Here is a 19,345-nt window from a genome sequence, read left to right on the forward strand (position 1 = left end):
GTGTCTACCACTATGAAACCAGACGTGCACCTTGTCTATATTCCCCTGCGGAGCCTCTAACGAATTGGTACATGTTGGAGTGTACGTGTAGTGAAACCTGGTGTGAAGTTTGTTTCTGTGTAATGCTTGTTATATGTGTAGTGCTGCCATTTGCCACCAGTCTAGTGTTATGTATGATTTTTAGTGCTGCCTCCTATATTTCAGATGTGAAGTGTAATGGCTGAATACTTGTACTGTTTGTAGGCCTGTTGCTCTCTGTAGCGAGACTTTTTAATGGGGAGATCAGCTTGCATTTGTGCCTCAAAGTTGGGAACCACAGAAAACCAACTTCAGTCGACTACCACTGTGCCGACGGTGAGGCTCGAACCCAGGTCCACGAGATGCGAGTCCGTCACTATGACCACTCAACCTCTACAGGAGCAATTAAGTGCTAATAAATTTCTTAGCTATTAAGAAAATATTTTAAGAAAGATAGGTGATATTTACATACAAGGTGTATAGATAATTGTACACATTGTATTCTACTGTTGAATCATTGATCCTAGAGGCATACTTCCAATTAAAAGAAGTATCTAAATAATGCATAGTACTCAGATATGTCATTCATGTTGCAAGGGGTTGTATAGTGCCGTGGTTCTCTCAACTTTTTTTTATCCTACAGTCTCCTTTGGACCATATTTTTTTCTCAAGGCCCTCTTGTCTCACCCACGGCCCCTACATTCATGAAGGACTAGACCCAGCAAGACCCTTTCTACTTATTGAATTGAGTTTAGTCAAAACTAAATTTATAATAAACAAAAATTTTATAAATAAGCTTGATCTCTGTTACCCTGGGTCAGGCATGGATCCAGATGGGAGGAAAAAAGCTATCATTCCTTTCGAGCTGAATTATGTAAGAAAAATAGGTCTGTGTAAAATACAGGAGGATCCAACAAACCTACACAATAAATCGCTCCTCCAGACACATCACCATGGGTTTGCACCTACCCTGGGCTAGAGTTCAGTGATAGTTCTGGATTCTTGTGGGGGTTATATGCCTGGTTGTCCCACCATCCTGGGTTCCTGGGTAAAGTGATTTTCTGGGGCACTATACTTAGCTAAAAGTAACTGTAACAGCATACATATTTACACTCGAACATCATAGTACCAGATGTCACCATGTGTGCTTGAGTGGCGCAGTGGTAAGATGCTCATCTTCCAGTATGAAGGTTACTATCAAGGTCCGTAGGTTCGAATCTGGGCATAGGATGTCAGCACCAAGTTCTTTACCTACTGAGCCTGGGACGACCACTGATAGAGGGCACCATCATTTCCCACCCAACTCCACTGGTTGAAAATTGCTTTATGGCGATATATGACCAGAGTTGGTGTGCTGTAAAGTAGATATCATGTAGGCTCCCTGTAGAGGCAGGATGGCATACATCTACATGAGGAACCCAAGCCATGCCCACGTGGGTTAAGACGGATTCTCAAACTTTTCCCACCCACGGCTTCCCTTTCCCTATTCAATGTATATCAGCGAGCTCCGCCGGCTCCCCAGAGCTGTTTAACACAGAATCTCTTCAAAAAAACCTTTGTCAGGGTAACTGCTCCACAATGCGCAGTTTGAGAACCCCTGGGTTAAGACACTGGCTCCATGGAACTCTCTGCTGGATTTTGAAAGTATTTACATTTTGTTCCACAACACACTTCAGAACTTTTGTTTTCAAGTATGAAAGATGTGATTTCTTCACATCTCTCTGTGGCTCCTTTCATCTGATTTTCATCTATGATCCCCTTTAGAATATCCTGGGACCGCAAGGGACGCCATATGACCCCAAGTTGAGAACCACTGGTATAGTTATTAAATAAAAAAAATGATTTTTTTTATATTCCCAGTGTGCCTATAAACCAGTTAATATATAACCCAGTTAAAATTTTGATGCCCTGCCTCCCCTGATGCCAACAAAAAAAATTCAATTTTTTTAAGTGCAGTATGCCACTGAGATGTTTGAATTCAAAAAATGGAGAAAAGTTTGGAAGTTTATAGCATTAAGTGCGGGAAACCATTTTACTCACATTTAATGCTGTTTTCTCCCAACTTCCCTCTATTTTTCAAATATCTCAGTGAATATTGCAGTTAGAAATATGGATTTTTTTAGTTGGAAACAAGGCAAGAAATTTTTAATTGGGTTTTTAGGCATTTGGCGACTGTATAAAAAATTATTTTTTTATTTTAATAACTATACAACCCCTTGCAACATGAATGACATATCTGAGTACTACATATTTATTTGGATACTTTTTCTAATTGGAAGTATGCCTCCAGCATCAATGATTTGCCAGTAAAAAATGCCATACATACTATTACCTATGCACCCTGTGTAACAAGAATTTGTTAAGAACAACAAAATTCAGGCCCGTAGCCAAAAATTTCGTTCGGGGGAGGGACCACTTTCATTTTGGGGGTGTTTTCGGGCCATCTTTTTCTCTTTTTTTGGTCATTTTCTCACATTTCAGGGGGGACCAGACCTCTAAGTTCCCTTCCCTCGCTATGGCCTTGACAAAGTTGTTCACATATGTACAATAAAAAGTTGTTGCATGCAAAAAATAAAATAAAAAGAAAAACTAACTTATTTGTGTGAAGTATAATTAGATAAAAATGCTAAGATCTTTTATTTTTTCTGGCACATCATGCTAGGAGGTGAATAAGAAAATACTCAGATTATAAATATGTGTTAAAAAGATTTGAATTTCTTAGTGCAGTTTACATACAGCTGCTCATTATCTTTAGCTGTTTTTGAAAGGTTGAAATATAAAAATGTTTTTAAAATTAATTTGAAATTTTTTTTTCCTCAAAGGTTATGAATGCAAGTAGGAAAAACAGTTTTTTCTCTACAAAAGGGTGATCACAATCCCTTCCATTCCTTTAAAATTTCACTGTTGGTAAATGAAGTCCACATGTGCAGATTAGACTGTCATTTTTTTTTTTCAAAGTGGTGAGATTTAAATCTGTGGATAATATGTGAGAAATTAAGATGCATTTATGTGTATCAGTGTAACTTTTTGTATCAGTAGATAATGCAACAGAGGTGCTGATATGAAGAATGGGAGAGTTAGGTTTGCTAGATGTTCTATACATACACTGGTGTAAGAAATTAAGAGAATTTGCAGACTTGGTCGATTATCTCTAGAACTACTGTACCGATTTTAATGAAATTTGATATCTACATACATTGATACAATACAAAACAAATAACCATTCAATAATTGTAATACACACGCATGATCATGCGTAACACTCGTTGGAGTCTGAAGGTATGAAACAGCGGTTGCAGAATAAACAAAACAATGGGTTAATAGATGGGTTAATACGGGGTATGGCCCCCTCTTACAGATATACATGTCTCGCAGCGCGATTTCATACTTGAAATAAGGCAGTTTATCATTTTCTGTGGCAATTGATCCCACTCGTTCAGCAACGCTGTTTTCACTCCCTGGATGGTTCCCCGAGGGGGGGTTGCGAGTTGCAATTGCCCTCCCCAGAGCATCCCAGACATGCTCTATAGGGTTAAGGTCTGGAGATATGGCTGGCCAATCCATCCGGCGAATATCCTCACTCTCTAGAAAATCGTCGAGCAGAAGAACTCTATGTGGCCTAGCATTATCGTCCATTAAAATGAACTCAGGGCCAACTGCACCCCTGAAAAGGCGAACATAGGGCTCCAAGACCTCATCCCTATACCTCACACCAGTCACAGTGCCTCTTTCAAAGACATGGAGAGGTGTGCGGCCATCCAATATGATGCCTGCCCAGACCATTAAACCTCCTCCGCCATAATGGTCGATTTCGCGGACATTGGAGGGTAGGTAGCGGGTCCCTGGTTCTCTCCATATGAACGTACAGTGAGAATCGTGCTTAGGCTGAACCGGGACTCATCAGTGAAGAGAACGGTCGTCCATTGATCCATACTCCAATCTCTATGCTCTCTGCACCATGATAAACGGATTCTCTTGTCCGTAGAAGTGAGCGGGATGCAAACAGCAGGTCTTCTTGCAAACAACCCTCTCTCATGAAGTCTTTTGGAAACAGTCACCCTTGATACATGAGTTCCTGTGGCTGCATACAAGTCACGAGAGAGCTGAGAAGCTGTAGCACTCCTGTTACGCCTCACTATAATCGACAAATGGCGATCTTCTCTGGCCGTCGTGGCTCTTGGACGACCTTGCGCAGGCTTTCTCTCGATGAATCCGGTATCCTGGAACTGTTTCCATAAGTTACACATGACGATCGGCGTTAAATTGAACTCTCTACAAATCTGGACTTGAGATTTGCCTGCTTCTAGCCTCACAACAATTCGCCATCTCATTCCATCATCTAAACGTTGGTGGTTACTCATTTTTAATGTTACAATTTGAAATTAACCGATTGCTGCAAAATAACACCAAGATATTCGCCGAGGTGTGGTAGCGAACGAAATGCGTCTTAACTTGCGCGCGTTTATGAAGCCTGTTTCTCTACTGGCTCCGCCTACACACACGTGTACGCTTACGTATTTGACGTACAAGATTTGCATTTTTGTCTAGAAGCAGTGGTTTTACATTCAGTTCAGTTCTTTTCATGAAATTCGATAAAATATGCAAATTCTCTCAATTTATTTCACCAGTGTATAATGGGATTCAAGTGCATATTCATGAATAATTAGAGAGCTCTGCCGCTCACAATGTGTATCACCCTTCAACCTCTCCTTCAACATTATAAGAGGCACCAAAGTCGGCCGCATGCTTGCTCCAGCTGACCAAGCAGCATCTAGTTGCAGTCCTGATTCTGGCACCTAAGCGCACAATGCAACATTATAACTTATTAAAGACATCTTACAATTTATAAGTCAGTGTTTCCCAAAATGGGCAATATCGATCCATGGTAGGCAATGGAATGGTCCATGGGGGGCGATAGAAGCTACGGATTTAACATAGGATCCTATGGGTTCACTTGAGTTGGGGGCAATGAGAGAAAAAGAATTGTGATGAAGGGGGCGATGGTTGGGAAAGTATGTTATAAGTGATTCTTGTGATGCTCACTGAAGCCTTCCAGTGTGTCTTGAGTTTATCTACAAGTTTTTTAATGTTCACAAATAAAAAACTTGTTTTAGTTAAATTAAATGGTTAAAATTATGCTGGCTTGATATGTCAAAGTTGCCATATGGGTGCTCTTTTTCTGATGATGAGCATAAACAGTGTTTGTGAATTGAAGGAAGGTTCACAAAATCCCTGCCTTAATAGGACTGGAAGTAAAAATTGATGATATAATAATATATATATACTAACAATATAATCAGGAAAAGCTATCCGCCTTTCAAAACTTTGAGTTCTTTCATCAGTAGCAAAGAAAATATGTGAAAATTTTTCTTTTTTTTTCTTTGTTTCTGATAAGGAATTGGTTAAAGTTCAGATACAAATATAGCTTTTCTTTTTTATATTTTTGGAGCTCATAAATACTGGTTAAAAAGTTGATGCTTTATTAATTTTCTCACAAGGTAATTTTTTTTTCTTTTTACCTAATATACGCTGTAGTTATACAAGGTGGATACTATCAACTGCCGAATAATTGCACACACGTGATTCCTTATGGAAAACTAATACGGAAAAGTGGTTTCAGTTTTTTGATTTGACCAGTAGTCATGGAGTTATAATGAATTAAAAATTGATGGCATCACTTTCGAATCCTGACAAATTCATTGAACCTGCACCAAACGTATAACTTCGCGTTTTTTTAGCTGATAGCAATGTTATGACCCTGAAAGTAATCAAAATAGCTAAAGCTGCGAAAACCATTTTTTTTCGCTTTCCCTCAAAAAATATGACAACTGTGAAGGAAAAAATTACCACATTTTCGCAAAACAATTTTTCAAATAAATCTTGTTTGGGTAACGCTTTACAAACTTGGTGATAAATTTGCCAATATAGTGGGGGCAAAGGTAACACATAATAACAAGGTTAGTATCACTATACATGAAGGGGGGAAAGCACCAATCAACCATTCTCATGAAAGAGAATAACTGAACTTTGTGGCTACCCGCTGCATGGGGGAAAATGTTCTTTTCTGTTGGATGTTTGGCACTTAACTGACTTACAAAATTTCAAAATGTTATGATTCCAATAATATTGTCCAATCTTAAAGTGGAAAACACTTTTGTATATTAGTTTTTCACAAGGAATCATGTGGGCAGTTGATAGTATCCACCCTGTATAATCTAAATACATTGGATATTAAATGAATTTTTTAAGTAACTGGTCAGTACAAAGTATTAAGTTCTTATTTTTACTTGAAAATTCAATATGCTGTTCTGAAAAAAAACTTTCTTAAAAGAAAACAATGTTTTAACATGTTACTGACAGTTTTTCACTTTTAATTTCAGCAATGAAAATTGTGATCTGAAGAAAGCATGTGAGACGTAAGTCGTGTTACATGGTTTTTCATTTTTTTTCATTTAAAATTTGTTGGTACAAATAGTGTTTAATAGTTTGCTAAAATCAGAATGGAAATAGATTTTCAGTTTGAAGAAAAGAACAAATCCAAAAACTTTTTGAAAAATGAAAACATAAAAAAAGCAACTTTTCTACATTCTTAAATTTGAGTTTTTATAAAGGGACAAACTTAACTAAAATTTTTCATATTCGTAGGATTGATATCCTATTTTGGTTTGCATGATAACAGTATGCTGTTAGTAGTAATTGATACAAATCAGGTGGATTTGTTTGTTATCAAGCATGATTTTTGTTTCCTCCTTCTGCTGGAGATTTGAATATTATCACAGCTTCAAAAATGTTTTGTCAGAGCTTAAGTATTTATTTGTTTTTTTTCTTGATTCACTAAAAGGTGCAGCTTAGAATTTGAAACAACTGAATTGTCTTCTAAGTTAAAATCAGAAATAGCTGTTGCGATTTCTAAGTTCTCACAAGCTGAACATATGAAATTTGCAGTTCGATCATCAGCATTAGGTTAGTGAATCATGAGTTAATTTTATCAATTTTCTAAATGATGAAAACAAATACTTTGAGTAAAATATGATTGTGCTGTAAAATAAAAGATTAATATGCATACACATGTATAGATAGACCTTGTCACACTGTCTTTCTTTTTGACATAATGTTCCCCAATTGTTATGTCACTTTTTAACAACTGTAGCTAAAATTGTTTTGAAGTTGCCTTTCTTATTTACATTAGTTTTATTGAGTACCCTGAAGTGTTTATGATGACTCGTGCTCAGATTTTATGATATAAAGGTGAAAAATTGTTGCTGATAAGTTAAAAAAACCTGAATGACAATTTTTTCAACCGATCAGCAATTATCTTTAGGTCATAAAAATCTGAGCCCTAATGATAATTTACTAGATATCAGTTTACTATAAAAGAGTGGAGTAACAAAAAAAAAAAATGCTGGAACTTAATTGATGCCTCCTATTCAAAAATATTTTTCAAAACATATGAGGGAAGAGTGTTCAGAATTTTAATTAAAAATAAAATATGAAACAGGAAAATTACATTTATGTGTGCATTGCAATCTTTCATTATTTTTGTTACTTTTCAAATTTTCTCCTCATTACCTAGAGCAGTACTGGTCTTTAGAGAATCATTTTTATATAATTCTATTGCATAAATGACACATTTGGTGCTGTAAAATTTTAATTTACTTCAATTTTTATGATATATAAATTATAAAAAAAAACATTTTTTTAGGGCGGGGTTCAGCAGTGGATTTACATTTGTTACAGGGGGGCCTGTGATATTAAAAAGGTTAGGAAATACTGACCTATAGAAAGCCAAAACAGTATGAAAACCCATTTGTTTTTCTAATTGAAGTTCATTAGCCAGGCCATGTATCTTAAGTAACATTTGAATGAAAATGAAAGGCTTAAAAAATAAAATAGAAGAAAACCCTAGTAAGTATGTTCATGTCTAATATTGCCTGTATTTTCCTCTCACAGAATGATTCAATGAAGACAGAGAACTCAATCACTTCTGCCAAATAATAGTTTTTGTATGTGTTTTCTCATAATTTAGTACAATACTAAATGTTTGTCAAATATAATGTCACAAAATATGCAGCTATATTTTTTTTATTTTTTTTTATGGGCAAACAATGGGAATGGATCCTTCTTACACATCTCAGGATACAATATTCTTTTAAGAAATAGCTCTGATAGGAAAGGGGGGTGGAGTCTTGATTTATGCAAAATCATGTTTGAAGGCAAGAGAGTGTAAAGGGCCATTCAAGTATTATGTCAGCATCAATGGAGGGAAGCTTCCGATTTGCTGAATTTTGATGATAAGGGGGGAGGGGCAGTGCCGTCTTAATGCATGGGTCCACCTGGGCACGGCCTGGGGCCTCAAGAGAAGAGGGGGCCTCAGAAAAATGAAAGTTGTTGAATTTTTCAAGAATTTGCCAGGTAGGGCCTCCAAAAATTGCTTGGCCCGGTGGCCCATGATGCTCTTAAGACTGCCCTGGGGAAGGGGTTTTGGATGATGCTTACATTCATCAACCACCCTTCATAGAAATATGAAATATTCTTAATGAGAAAAACCTTTCTCTAGTTTGTAGGCATCTAAACTAACATTCTCCCTATTGTCCCCCACAGAGCCACTTTAGTGATCTCTAAATGTTTCATGGATCCAAGTGATCTGGAAATGTGTCCGGGCCACTTAAGTGCTCTGGAACTGCACCACGCATCACTCACACGAGCTATAATTATGTCCTGGATCACTTACGTAATCTGGGAATGTACCGCAGGTTACTTGAATGATGTAGAACCGCACTGGTGTCCACTCAAGTTCTCTAGTTCTCTAAAACTACCACATGTCACTCAAGGGATCTCTAAATGTGCCATGGATTGCTAAAGTATTCTGGAACTGTGTCGCGGGTCATTTAAATGATCTGTGAATGTGCCACAGGCCTACTTGAATGATCTGAAAATGGGCCACAGGCTGCTTAAATGCTCTGGAATTGTGCCACTGGTCACTTAAGCGATCTATAAACATGCAGCTTAGTTCATTTCTACAAAATTAGGTTTGAGAGGGGCAGGCCACATTGTATTACCCCCAGGGTCACATTTGGTCAGCGGACCAAGGGTTTACCATATGTGGCTTAGAGCGTGGGTTGCAATGAATTTCTTTAAAAAAATTGTGAGTTCTTAGAATAGAAACAGCACTGAAATTAACAAATTGATTGTAATAAGATATGTATAAATTCATTTTCTGTGTATTTGTGTGTTCTCTATACAAATCTACAATACTAGACTGATCATCGCCAAATTTTGCATGCACACCAAACAGGGCCCGGATTGACTTTAAAAATTTGTCAGAGCTGAGCAAATGCCTGAAATGGGCAAAAAATTGTTGGACAACAATGGTTCGTGGGCCTCAACAATCACTTTCAGAATGTTTACTTTGGTTACCAAGTGGTTCCCTAGCAATGCATTTCAGACATGCATATGCCTTTACTGGTTTTACTTTAAAATGGTTTTTCACTTCTTTAATGATGCCAGTATTATGTATGATAGTTTATGTAATGGTTTATCACTTTTTCAATCCTCCCAGTAATTGAAGAAAACCCGGCCAGTGCCAGGTACTATAGCTAGTAACATATAAAGGTATTTTCTTTCGAAATTTTAATTTTTTTTTTAAATATTTTTTCATTCATAAAATAAAATTTTGATCATCTGGGGGGGGGGCTATGCCCCAAGCATATATCTCTGATCCCACCAATATGCATTAGAAGGTAGGGGCGGAGCTGATGAAATTTTGCTGATAGGGAGGGGAGGGGGTCAAAAATGGCTAAAAATTTGCTGATGTAATACTTGAACTGCCCCTAATGTACAGAGAAGTGATATTTTGAAAAAAAAAGTGTCATATGCTTATTGTAGGAGTTTGTTATTATTGGAGCCCATTATATGAAAATGCATTTGTATATTTTGGCCTTTTCTAGCATTAATGGATATAAATGCATAAAATCAAAGAATTTTCAGAATAAGTGCATATTTCTGAAGGTTTATTAAAGCTCAATCACACACACACCATTTTTATAATTTTTATAATGAATATTGCTCATAATATTTTCATTACATTGGTTTTTTCCCCCCACAGGTGGGATTTAGTGAATTAATAGAGATTAATGGCCACTTTGGACATGGAGTCGAGAAAACAATATGCATATCACTACGAAAGAATTAATTTTCAAGGCAGCGGAGAGGGGAAAAAGAGGCACTTAAGTGATCTATTGTTGCGCCGTGGGCCCATGGCCTCTACATCATAGAGCAGGACCCCTAGTCTGGGACCATTCGCTGCCCCTTGAACAGACTTTACACAGGACTTTTTTTTTAATTTATGGCATGAAAAGGCAAAAAATTGCGGTATTACCCCATGCAAAAGACCTCTGATGCCCTTGGGGGCATACGTGGGGCACTTAAGAGTGATCTATAAATGTGTCACGAGTCTTGTCTCTTAAGTGATCTTCAACAGCAGCCCAGCTTACTCAAGTGATCTGTGAATGTGCTGCAAGTCACTTATGTGATCTGAGAATGTGTCACTTAGTTCATATCTATTCGAGGGTTGCTGGTACATCATCTTGGTCTATATAGGTTTTTCTCCCCAAGTCGTTTCTGTTGTGTTCTACCTTAGCACTGCAAGCCTAAATTTTTGAAATTTAACAAATACCAAATAGTGTTGTAGATCAATTAGCAGAGCTGCAACCAAATGCTTGGTCAGCCAGGGCAAGCACACTCTTTAGTGCCCCCTTGTACTGTTGAAGGAGAGTTTAAAGGGTGAACTTTCACCAGCCTCTGGTCTGGTGCACCAGACCCGCCTGACTTCCTCCAGTTGCAGCCTGATCCCCTGGATTTATCAATTATTATAATATTAAAGCGTCTCAATATAATCATACATTCTAATATAATCAATTATATAATTATAATATCTAGCACTTGAGTAGGGACTCAAGTACGTAGGGTAACGTACATCAAGGGGATCTCAACTCCTGGGTGGTATGCGTTCAGATGGCCCTGACTTTGATAGGTTGTTCATTAGGCTTAAAATATCAAGTCTGAAGATAGACAGTCATTCTGCCCGGAATCCTTACTGTGGAAGTGTTTTACTCTCATTCAAAGGCACTCACCTGGGTATTTACAAATAATTAATGAAAATTTATATTGCCAATTATTATCAGTACGTCAATCCTACTATCAACATGTGTGACTGCGCTCGATAGAAGAAAAGACAGGTAACAAAAGTGAAATATACAGATAGTAACCAAATGGTAAAATTAATATATTAATATTACTTTACGATTCAATCCATTAGTCCCGTGTAGCAACAAACATAGAAAATGTATTCACCTGGCTAAAAATTTTAACTAGGGATTATATATTACGAGCATCCTGTAAAATCTAACTAGGGCTTATTTAGGTCAGTGAGGTGTATTTTCAGAGAAACAATGCATGTTTCGCCTGTCAAAATTTTGGAGATACATTTTCATTGCAAAAAGTATTTATAGAATAAATGTACATAAAAAAATGTTCATGTTCTTAATAATCGTTTTCATATGTAAAGTCTGTTTTACTACAAGATATTTTTTTAGCAATCAGTCACTTTTAATGTCATCAGTGACTAATGGTAGCTTAATTTTTGCTCCAGAGGTACCCATATCACACACCTAGAAGAATACTATCATAACTCAAAAATTCACGGAATTCAATTAATTTCATATTCAAAATAATTTTTTTCTCTTTTTTCAAGTTAAGACCTGAAGTACACAAGTTTTTTCTCCATTTAACCAAAATTAATTAAATAATTTTTTTTCTTTTCATAGGGGATTTCGACATACATTAAATACAAATAATCAAAAAACTTTTTTTTAATTGTCAGTTTTGACTCAAGTGTAAAGAGGTTAATATTATAATAAACAAATAATAAAAATATAGCTGCATATCTTGTGATATTACAATTGAGAAAAGTTCTTAATTTGAAAAGATATATAAAAAGTTTTTTTTTCCCCTTCAGGAGAAGATAGTGAAGATTTGTCTGCTGCTGGACAAATGGTAACAGTTCTTGGTGTTACAGGCATTGAAAATGTAAGAAAAAATTGCATCCAGATCATCACAAGATAATGAGAGTCAAAGTTTTAGTTGACAAACATTAATTATTGTTCTGAATGTTAATTTTTGTTCAATGTAAATATAATATGTAGTTAGAATTTTCATACACAATGTTACAGAAAGATTCAGGGGAATGTGGTATTTTTTAATTGAGGCTCAAGGCTATAAAATTACTATAAAGTAATGAAGAAAGTATGGGGAAATGTTTAGAAAAAATATGTCTGCATTTGAGTGCAGCTTCATAATGATCTTTGTAAATCACTTAGCTATAATTGCCCGCCTTGAAAGCCACGATTTTTGTCTTCTATGATGATAAAAACAGCATTAAATGCAGTAAAACTGTTTTACCCACATTTAATGTTATTTTTTTCCCAATTTTCTTCTATTTTTCAAATATCTCAGTGAATATTACGCCTAGAAACATGGATTTTGAGATTTTAAGTAACTGCACGTCATTTGAAAACTTTTGTAATTGAAAGTATGTTTCAAAAGTCAATGGTTACAAAGATATTCACTGTGCAAATTATTTGGGACAGCCTGTATATATATATATTGAGTATATATTCCTCCCCCCCCCGGAAAAAGTTTAAACAATGGACCTGCAATGACATCTCGCTGGGACAATTTTTCCCCCATTCTATGTCCGGAATACTAAATTCGTAGGTTGAAGTTTTTCTTCAAGATTATTCTGAATCTCTGTAAGTTCGTTACTGATACTTTGTTCCACCTGTATTAACTTCCATACTCACTGGTTTATTGTCTATTTTGACAGAAACTATAATTAAAGGCCTTTTCAGCTCTTCACTCGAAATTGTCTCTAACCCAAACATGGAAGCAGGGATTCTTCTTTGCGCTGCAGCAGGCTTTTTGTATATGGGACCTTTTTTCTAAAGACTCTATATTTGCTAGCAATAAATCTACAGGAGTCTTTGTCATGATTTGACCCCATGCATTGTATACATAGCAGGTATTTGATAGCAGCTGAACAGCTTTCTCTATGGCCAGTGCGATCATTATTGTTTTGTCTAGCTAGATGTTGTCTTCCTCAAATAATCAATTTTGAGGATCTTTCTATTTCTGAGCCCACTAACGATAACATCCTGAAGCATGGTGTTCAAGCATCTCTTGTTCATAGTTGGACACCATTGCAAGATGTTGCAATTTGACTATATACGAACCTCTGCTTTATGTTTATAAACATGTGCCTACTCCATATAATCAGTGCTTTAGGATTCGAATGGTTGTGCAAAACATTTTTCAAAATAACAAATTCTTTCTTCAATGGACTATTTAGCTATGCTTCAATAAGTTTTAGAGTTTTGTAGAAATGCTTGAAATTAAGACTTTGGCATGTTTTTCTTCTGGGACATTTTGAATGCCTAAAAATGCCTGGAAACGTTCTATAAACAAATCTAAAGTCTGAAGCTTCATCGTATTTATCAAATGAAATCATCACTTTTTGTGGTTTGTTGACGTCGAGCCTTGTTGCTCTTTGAGAGCTTCCACAAGAGCTTGATCTGCTTTATTAACTCTTCAACTAAATACTCTATCCAACTTATAAGATGGACCTTGTCGACACTTAATGTATTCCTTTTACTTTAGTTTGCCGAATGGATGACACATGGGTATTTTTCTTGGATATGTATTTTTTATTATGTTGGACTTAGATTGATTATACAGGGTGTCCTGTAACTGCTAGCACAGTCTTTATCTCATCAACTGTCCATCGTAGAGGTATGATTTCATTTTAAAAAATGCTCAACAGGCTTTCAAAAATTACCCTGTACCAGTTTTGAGAGTGAAAATACAGTGTGTAACTAAATAAAAAATCTAAATTTTTATATAGCCCCTCTGTGTGCGCTCTAACTTCCAATTAGAAAATTGTTGCCCTGTCTTTCCTGATGCCAGCAAAAAATTTCATATAGTAAAATAGTATGTAAAATTTCATTTATTTTTTGCCAACAAAAAATAAACTCAGCATTCACAGAGATATTCAAATTAAAAAACAATTTTTTTAAAAGAACAGAGTTAAATGCGGAAAAACCGTTTTTCCCCGCATTAAACGCTGTTCTTTCCCAAATTTCCTCCATTTTTTGAATTTGAATATCTCTTTGAATATTAAGCTTAGAAACGTGTAATTTTTTTGTTGGCATCAGGAAAGACTGGGCAATAACTTTATAATTGGAAGTTAAAGTGGGAGGAACGTATAAAAATTCAGATTTTTTATTTTGTTACACACTATTTTCACTCTCAAAACTGGTACAAGGTAATTTTTAAACACCTGCAGAGCATTTCTTTAAATTTGAATCGTACCTCTATGACGGACAGTTGATAAGATAAAGGTTGTGCTAGCACTTACAGGACACCCTGTATATAGATGAGCAAGAATTTTTATAGCCAGAGCAGAAGATCCAGACATCTCATCGGCTTAATAGGGTGAAACTCAATGAGTTCCCCTTACATAACACTAGGGGGCATTGTATGTTCTACCCAATAGTCCTTATCAGTTTTATTGGTTTAGTTTTTTATTATAAGGACACCACCTGCAGCACTACTCTCAGCATTCTCAGGAAAAAATGAATTTTCTATTTTCTTCTTCACAAATATGACAGGAACCTTGACTTCATTCTCTATCACTTGAGTTTACTAAGTAAAATTGCAAATATCATATAAATGTGTTGGTATAGATGTAAGCAAACAAATAAGTCCAGAAAAATGACAAAAATATTTCTGGGAATATTTCAGCTAAAATTTTTATTTTTTTCCTCATCTGATTATTCTCACCCTGTTTGATGATATCTCTTTATTTGTCTTTTGAATTTCTGATATGTATATGCAGATGAGAGCAAACAAGCTGCCTTCCTCCTTTCCATCGAATGAACATAGTCATTTATATGTTTCCACTCGTGGTGGAATTGATTACTCTTGAAAGTATATGTATCTCGTTACAAAAAGTTTTTCAATTCAACTGAAAATTTAAGACAAGGCAAGTTTCCCAAACATTTAAAATATGATAGCATACATAGTAATATTGATGACTACATACTGTAAAATAACCACTGCATTTATTCCTTTTGATAAGTTCGCCACATCCAGTCAAGTAGGACCCGTCTACATATGACTACCACGATTCCATTCCATTCTCAAGCTATGCTTCATTACAAGCATAAAATGAACAGCTCAAATTGAAAATTGAGTAATGGTGTCATTGAAATAATAGCATCATAGCAGTGGAAGTCAAACATGGACCCTATCAAGACATCCTGCTCCCCCCCTCCCCAAATGAATGAATGGCAGAACTTTGTCACCATTGCCAAGATCTTTTGCAGCCCCAGGCGTAAAAAAAGAAAAAGAAATTGCATACATACAAATGTGACAATATATTTCCCCATGACTCATTTAACAGATTGTGTGGTAATAACAGATGAGATGTGGGTTGGAGAAAAGTTCCTGGGTTTTGTTAAGAGGAAAGAATGTGCTATTATATTAGAAGCAATTAGAGGGCCTATGCCATGTCATCTGTCATTCCTTATCCCACCAAGTTTGTTAAATTATGTCCCTCTATAATTATGTCTACAGACTCAGTAACAGTAAGAATGGTAATTTTTGCATTCAATTTTGCAGTAAACACTTTGAATGGTGAATCTCAGTTTAATTAAGCAGTTAAGCATGTGTGACATAAACCAGTATGAAAAAAAAAATGTTGATATTAATTACTTTTTATCTGATATTATTACATTTCAAAGAGTGAAGGCAAAACATAGAGCATTGCTGTAATAAATCACAGTCTTATTTACAATAGATGGATATTAAATTTGTCAAATTTGCACAAAAATTTCATCCTTTATTTGCATTTAATGTTTGCAGATTTATGAAGCAATCATGAAATGTTGGTCTTCCCATTTTCGTTATGAAGCTGTACAGTACAGTAGGTGATTGTTATTTCATTTTTATGCTGCAGTTTAAGAGATGACTGTTTTTGTAGTATAAAATATATTTCATACATAAAAAACAAACTCAGTGCACATTAAGATGCATTTTGCTATAGAAACAAAAATTTTAACATAAGCAGAGGCAGTGACAAAAAGATAACATTGAAGGGGCTGAACATTGCCAGTTGTTTCTTATATGCAGGAGGAGGAGGAGTGATGCATCGCATTGTATATTCATTAATTTTTGGGGGTTCAGCTTCCTCGTAAAATTTATTGAGAAGGCTCAAACAGCCTCAGTGCCCAGGTTCCACTGCTGTGGTGGCAGAATGGTCATAGTGATGGACTCGCATAATGAGGATCCTGCTTCAAACCCCACTGGCACCCCAGTGGTGGTTGGCTGAAGTTGGTTTTCTGTGGTTCCCATTTTTGATACACGAATGTGAGCCAATCTCCCCATTAAAAAGTCTGCCACAGACCTACAACAGTACAAATATTCAATCATTACACTTCACTCACAATTTGAAATATAGATGGCAGGATTAAAAACATGCACAAAACACTAGCTACACACGCAAAACTGTTAGGTACACAAGCACACATTTCCGGTACAACTCATTCGGTAGTGAGTTTACCATGGTGAAAGACCTTAGTTGTGCTCAGTTTGAAAGAAAGAAAGTCTCCGGGTTCCAGGGCCTATGAACACAAAACTTCTGGATGCATTTTTTAAATTTAATGTGCTTTTGAAGGGAACTTACTACTACTACTACTATGAAACTGCATATATATCTTGTTCATATTCCTCTGAAATTTCTAACGAATGGGTACATGTCAGAATGTACATGTATATGTTATGAATCTAATGGGAAGTTTGTTTCTGAGAAATGTGTGCTATGTGTTGCTTGTCAAGTGCTTCCACTTTGCTTTCAAATTTGGAAGCAGACAACTCGGCAGATTATTTTTTTGCTTGTTGTGTCTGTTATTCATGAATTTTTTTAAAATATTGTAGGCATGGTTGCTCTTTGTAGAAAGACTTTTTAAAGAAAACTTACTGCATGAAAATAACTATATTTTACCATTTATTTTTTAAGGCTTAAAAAGAAATCATATTTTTTATTTTTTTTACCATTTCATGCAACATAAAATAAAACAAAGAATACACAATACATAGGGAAATAAAAAGAGATAGAATATATATTAATTGTTACTGTAATTATTAGTAAGTTTTCCTTCTGAAATGTATCTTTATGTGCAGGCAATATGGACAACCTTTAGATTCTTTGATGGCTGTAGTGATTCAAGAGATGGTTCCAGCAGATGTAGCTGGTGTGATGTTTACTGTTGATCCACTTTCAGGAGATCCCACATACCCTTGCATCACAGCAAATTTTGGATTAGGAGAAGTATGTTTATTATCTAAAGTTGCACTCAGTTATGGTAGTTTAACTTATGTAGATTCCATGCTAAAAAAATCTGGAGTTTCTTCTGAGGAGGTTGCTGCTGCTTCTCTTCCAGGTGCAGTAAGGCCAGTTTGCCACTGTGGTGATAGAGTGGTCATAGTGATGGACTCGCATCACAAGGACCTGGGTTCGAACCTCACCGTCGCCACAGTGGTGCTTGTGCAAACTTTCAAAGCACTCCCAGATTCCATTTTTATCTTTCAAGTTATTTGACAGCAATTCTCAAAAAGAACACTATTACAAAACTTAGTAAAGAACACCTTGCTAACATTATTAAATTTTTTAGTATTTGTATATTACTAAAATATTTTATATATATATATATATATATACAAATGCCTGTTGTATCGTTGTATTTGTATTTGTATATAAATATTATAAACATATATATATTATTAAAAGACTAATATATATCACAGAAACAATTTCACATAATATTGTTGCACTTATCTGATACTGGTCCAGAATTTCAGCATGTGACTAGAAGAGTTCCATTTCTGTGTGACTTCCAAAGTCCAACAGTTTTCCGATGCACATCTTCAGAATAGTTGATCTGATGGAGACTGGCTCGTAATATTCCCGATGTGGATGTAGCACCACCACACACCAAGGCACACTATTTGGAATTAGCACAACATCGGAACCTCTAGAAAATCAATTAATGAATCTGGTCAAGCAAGTGATGTAAGACCATCGATGAGGCGTCGATCATCAGATGTTTATTCAAAGAATGCCAAAAGACTCAATTTGGGGGAGGACTGGAGTCAAGATCCAACGAGACAGATGTTGAGGATAGCCAGCATCGACCAATCCATTTGACATGGTTGAGGATATCAACTTGATCAGCACCAAGGATATTAGACGTTGAGACTTTCCATCATCACATAGTATGTATTGGGAAAATTAAGTGACAGCTCACATTTGAAAGTTAGTATTAACTCATAAAAAATCTGGACCTGCCGAGACAAATGCAAATTTAGAAAGACATTACGGGATATATTTCCAAGCCAAAGGCTAGATGAGATTTCATTACATTTCAGTTGATATGTGAAACACTAAAGCACCACTGTGCTACAACATTGCGGAATTAAGCTCGAAAAACGAGTGAAATGAAATGCGATTGTTCAACAAACACAATCCATACATAATAATCTCCATCCACTTGGACCATGGAAACACTTCATCTCAACAAATACAAATACAAATACAAATACAACGCCACAACAGGCAAATTGCCCAACGAGGTGGCTGACTTAAGAACATCATGGATCCCCGAGCCCCTACCTACTACTGCTACACCACACATGCACCTCCCCCCCCCCCCCCGCGGAACCCCCCAACGAATCGGTACATGCGGGAATGTGCGTGTACGTGTAGTGCAACCTGACGTAAAGTTTGTTTCTGTGTAATGCTTGTTATGTGTAGTGCTGTCATCTGCCCCCAGGTTTACTAACTATGAGTGAAGTGTTATGGTTGAATGATTACCGTTGTAGGACTGTTGCTCTCTGTGGCGAGACTTTTTAACGGGGAGATCGGCTCGCATTTGCGCCTTGAAGTTGGGAACCACAGAAAACCAACTTCAGCCGACCACCACTGTGGGGTTCGAACCCGGATCCTCGCATCACGAGTCCGGCACTATAACCACTCGACCACCACAGCGGCAAGAAAAATACTACGTCATACCAAGTACATTTGGATATAATTTGCATATATTTTTAGAAATATTATTGTAAACAATAAAACATTGTTTGGCAACATGCCAGGTGAACTGGCCAGGTTCACCCAACATGACCAGCAATGATCGGAAATTATTTACCAACGAATGTC

At 36.2% G+C, this 19,345-nt stretch overlaps 1 protein-coding gene across 1 annotated transcript in view; it reads left to right on the forward strand.

Moving 5' to 3' along the window:
- LOC149065537 (uncharacterized) overlaps positions 1–19,345 on the forward strand; it is a 112,351-nt gene that overhangs the window by 25,054 nt on the left and 67,952 nt on the right. The window contains exons 14-18 of the mRNA XM_089254063.1: positions 6,399–6,434; positions 6,860–6,981; positions 12,035–12,105; positions 15,997–16,061; positions 17,314–17,461. Of these exons, the coding sequence (XP_089110189.1) occupies positions 6,399–6,434; positions 6,860–6,981; positions 12,035–12,105; positions 15,997–16,061; positions 17,314–17,461 (442 nt within the window). The remainder of the gene's footprint in view (positions 1–6,398; positions 6,435–6,859; positions 6,982–12,034; positions 12,106–15,996; positions 16,062–17,313; positions 17,462–19,345) is intronic.

This window comes from Pholcus phalangioides, unplaced genomic scaffold (genome assembly GCF_987345545.1).
Source record: "Pholcus phalangioides strain wild (caught in Gottingen) unplaced genomic scaffold, Ppha-v1.0 ptg000039l_1, whole genome shotgun sequence".
NCBI classification, from domain to species: Eukaryota; Metazoa; Arthropoda; class Arachnida; order Araneae; family Pholcidae; genus Pholcus; species Pholcus phalangioides.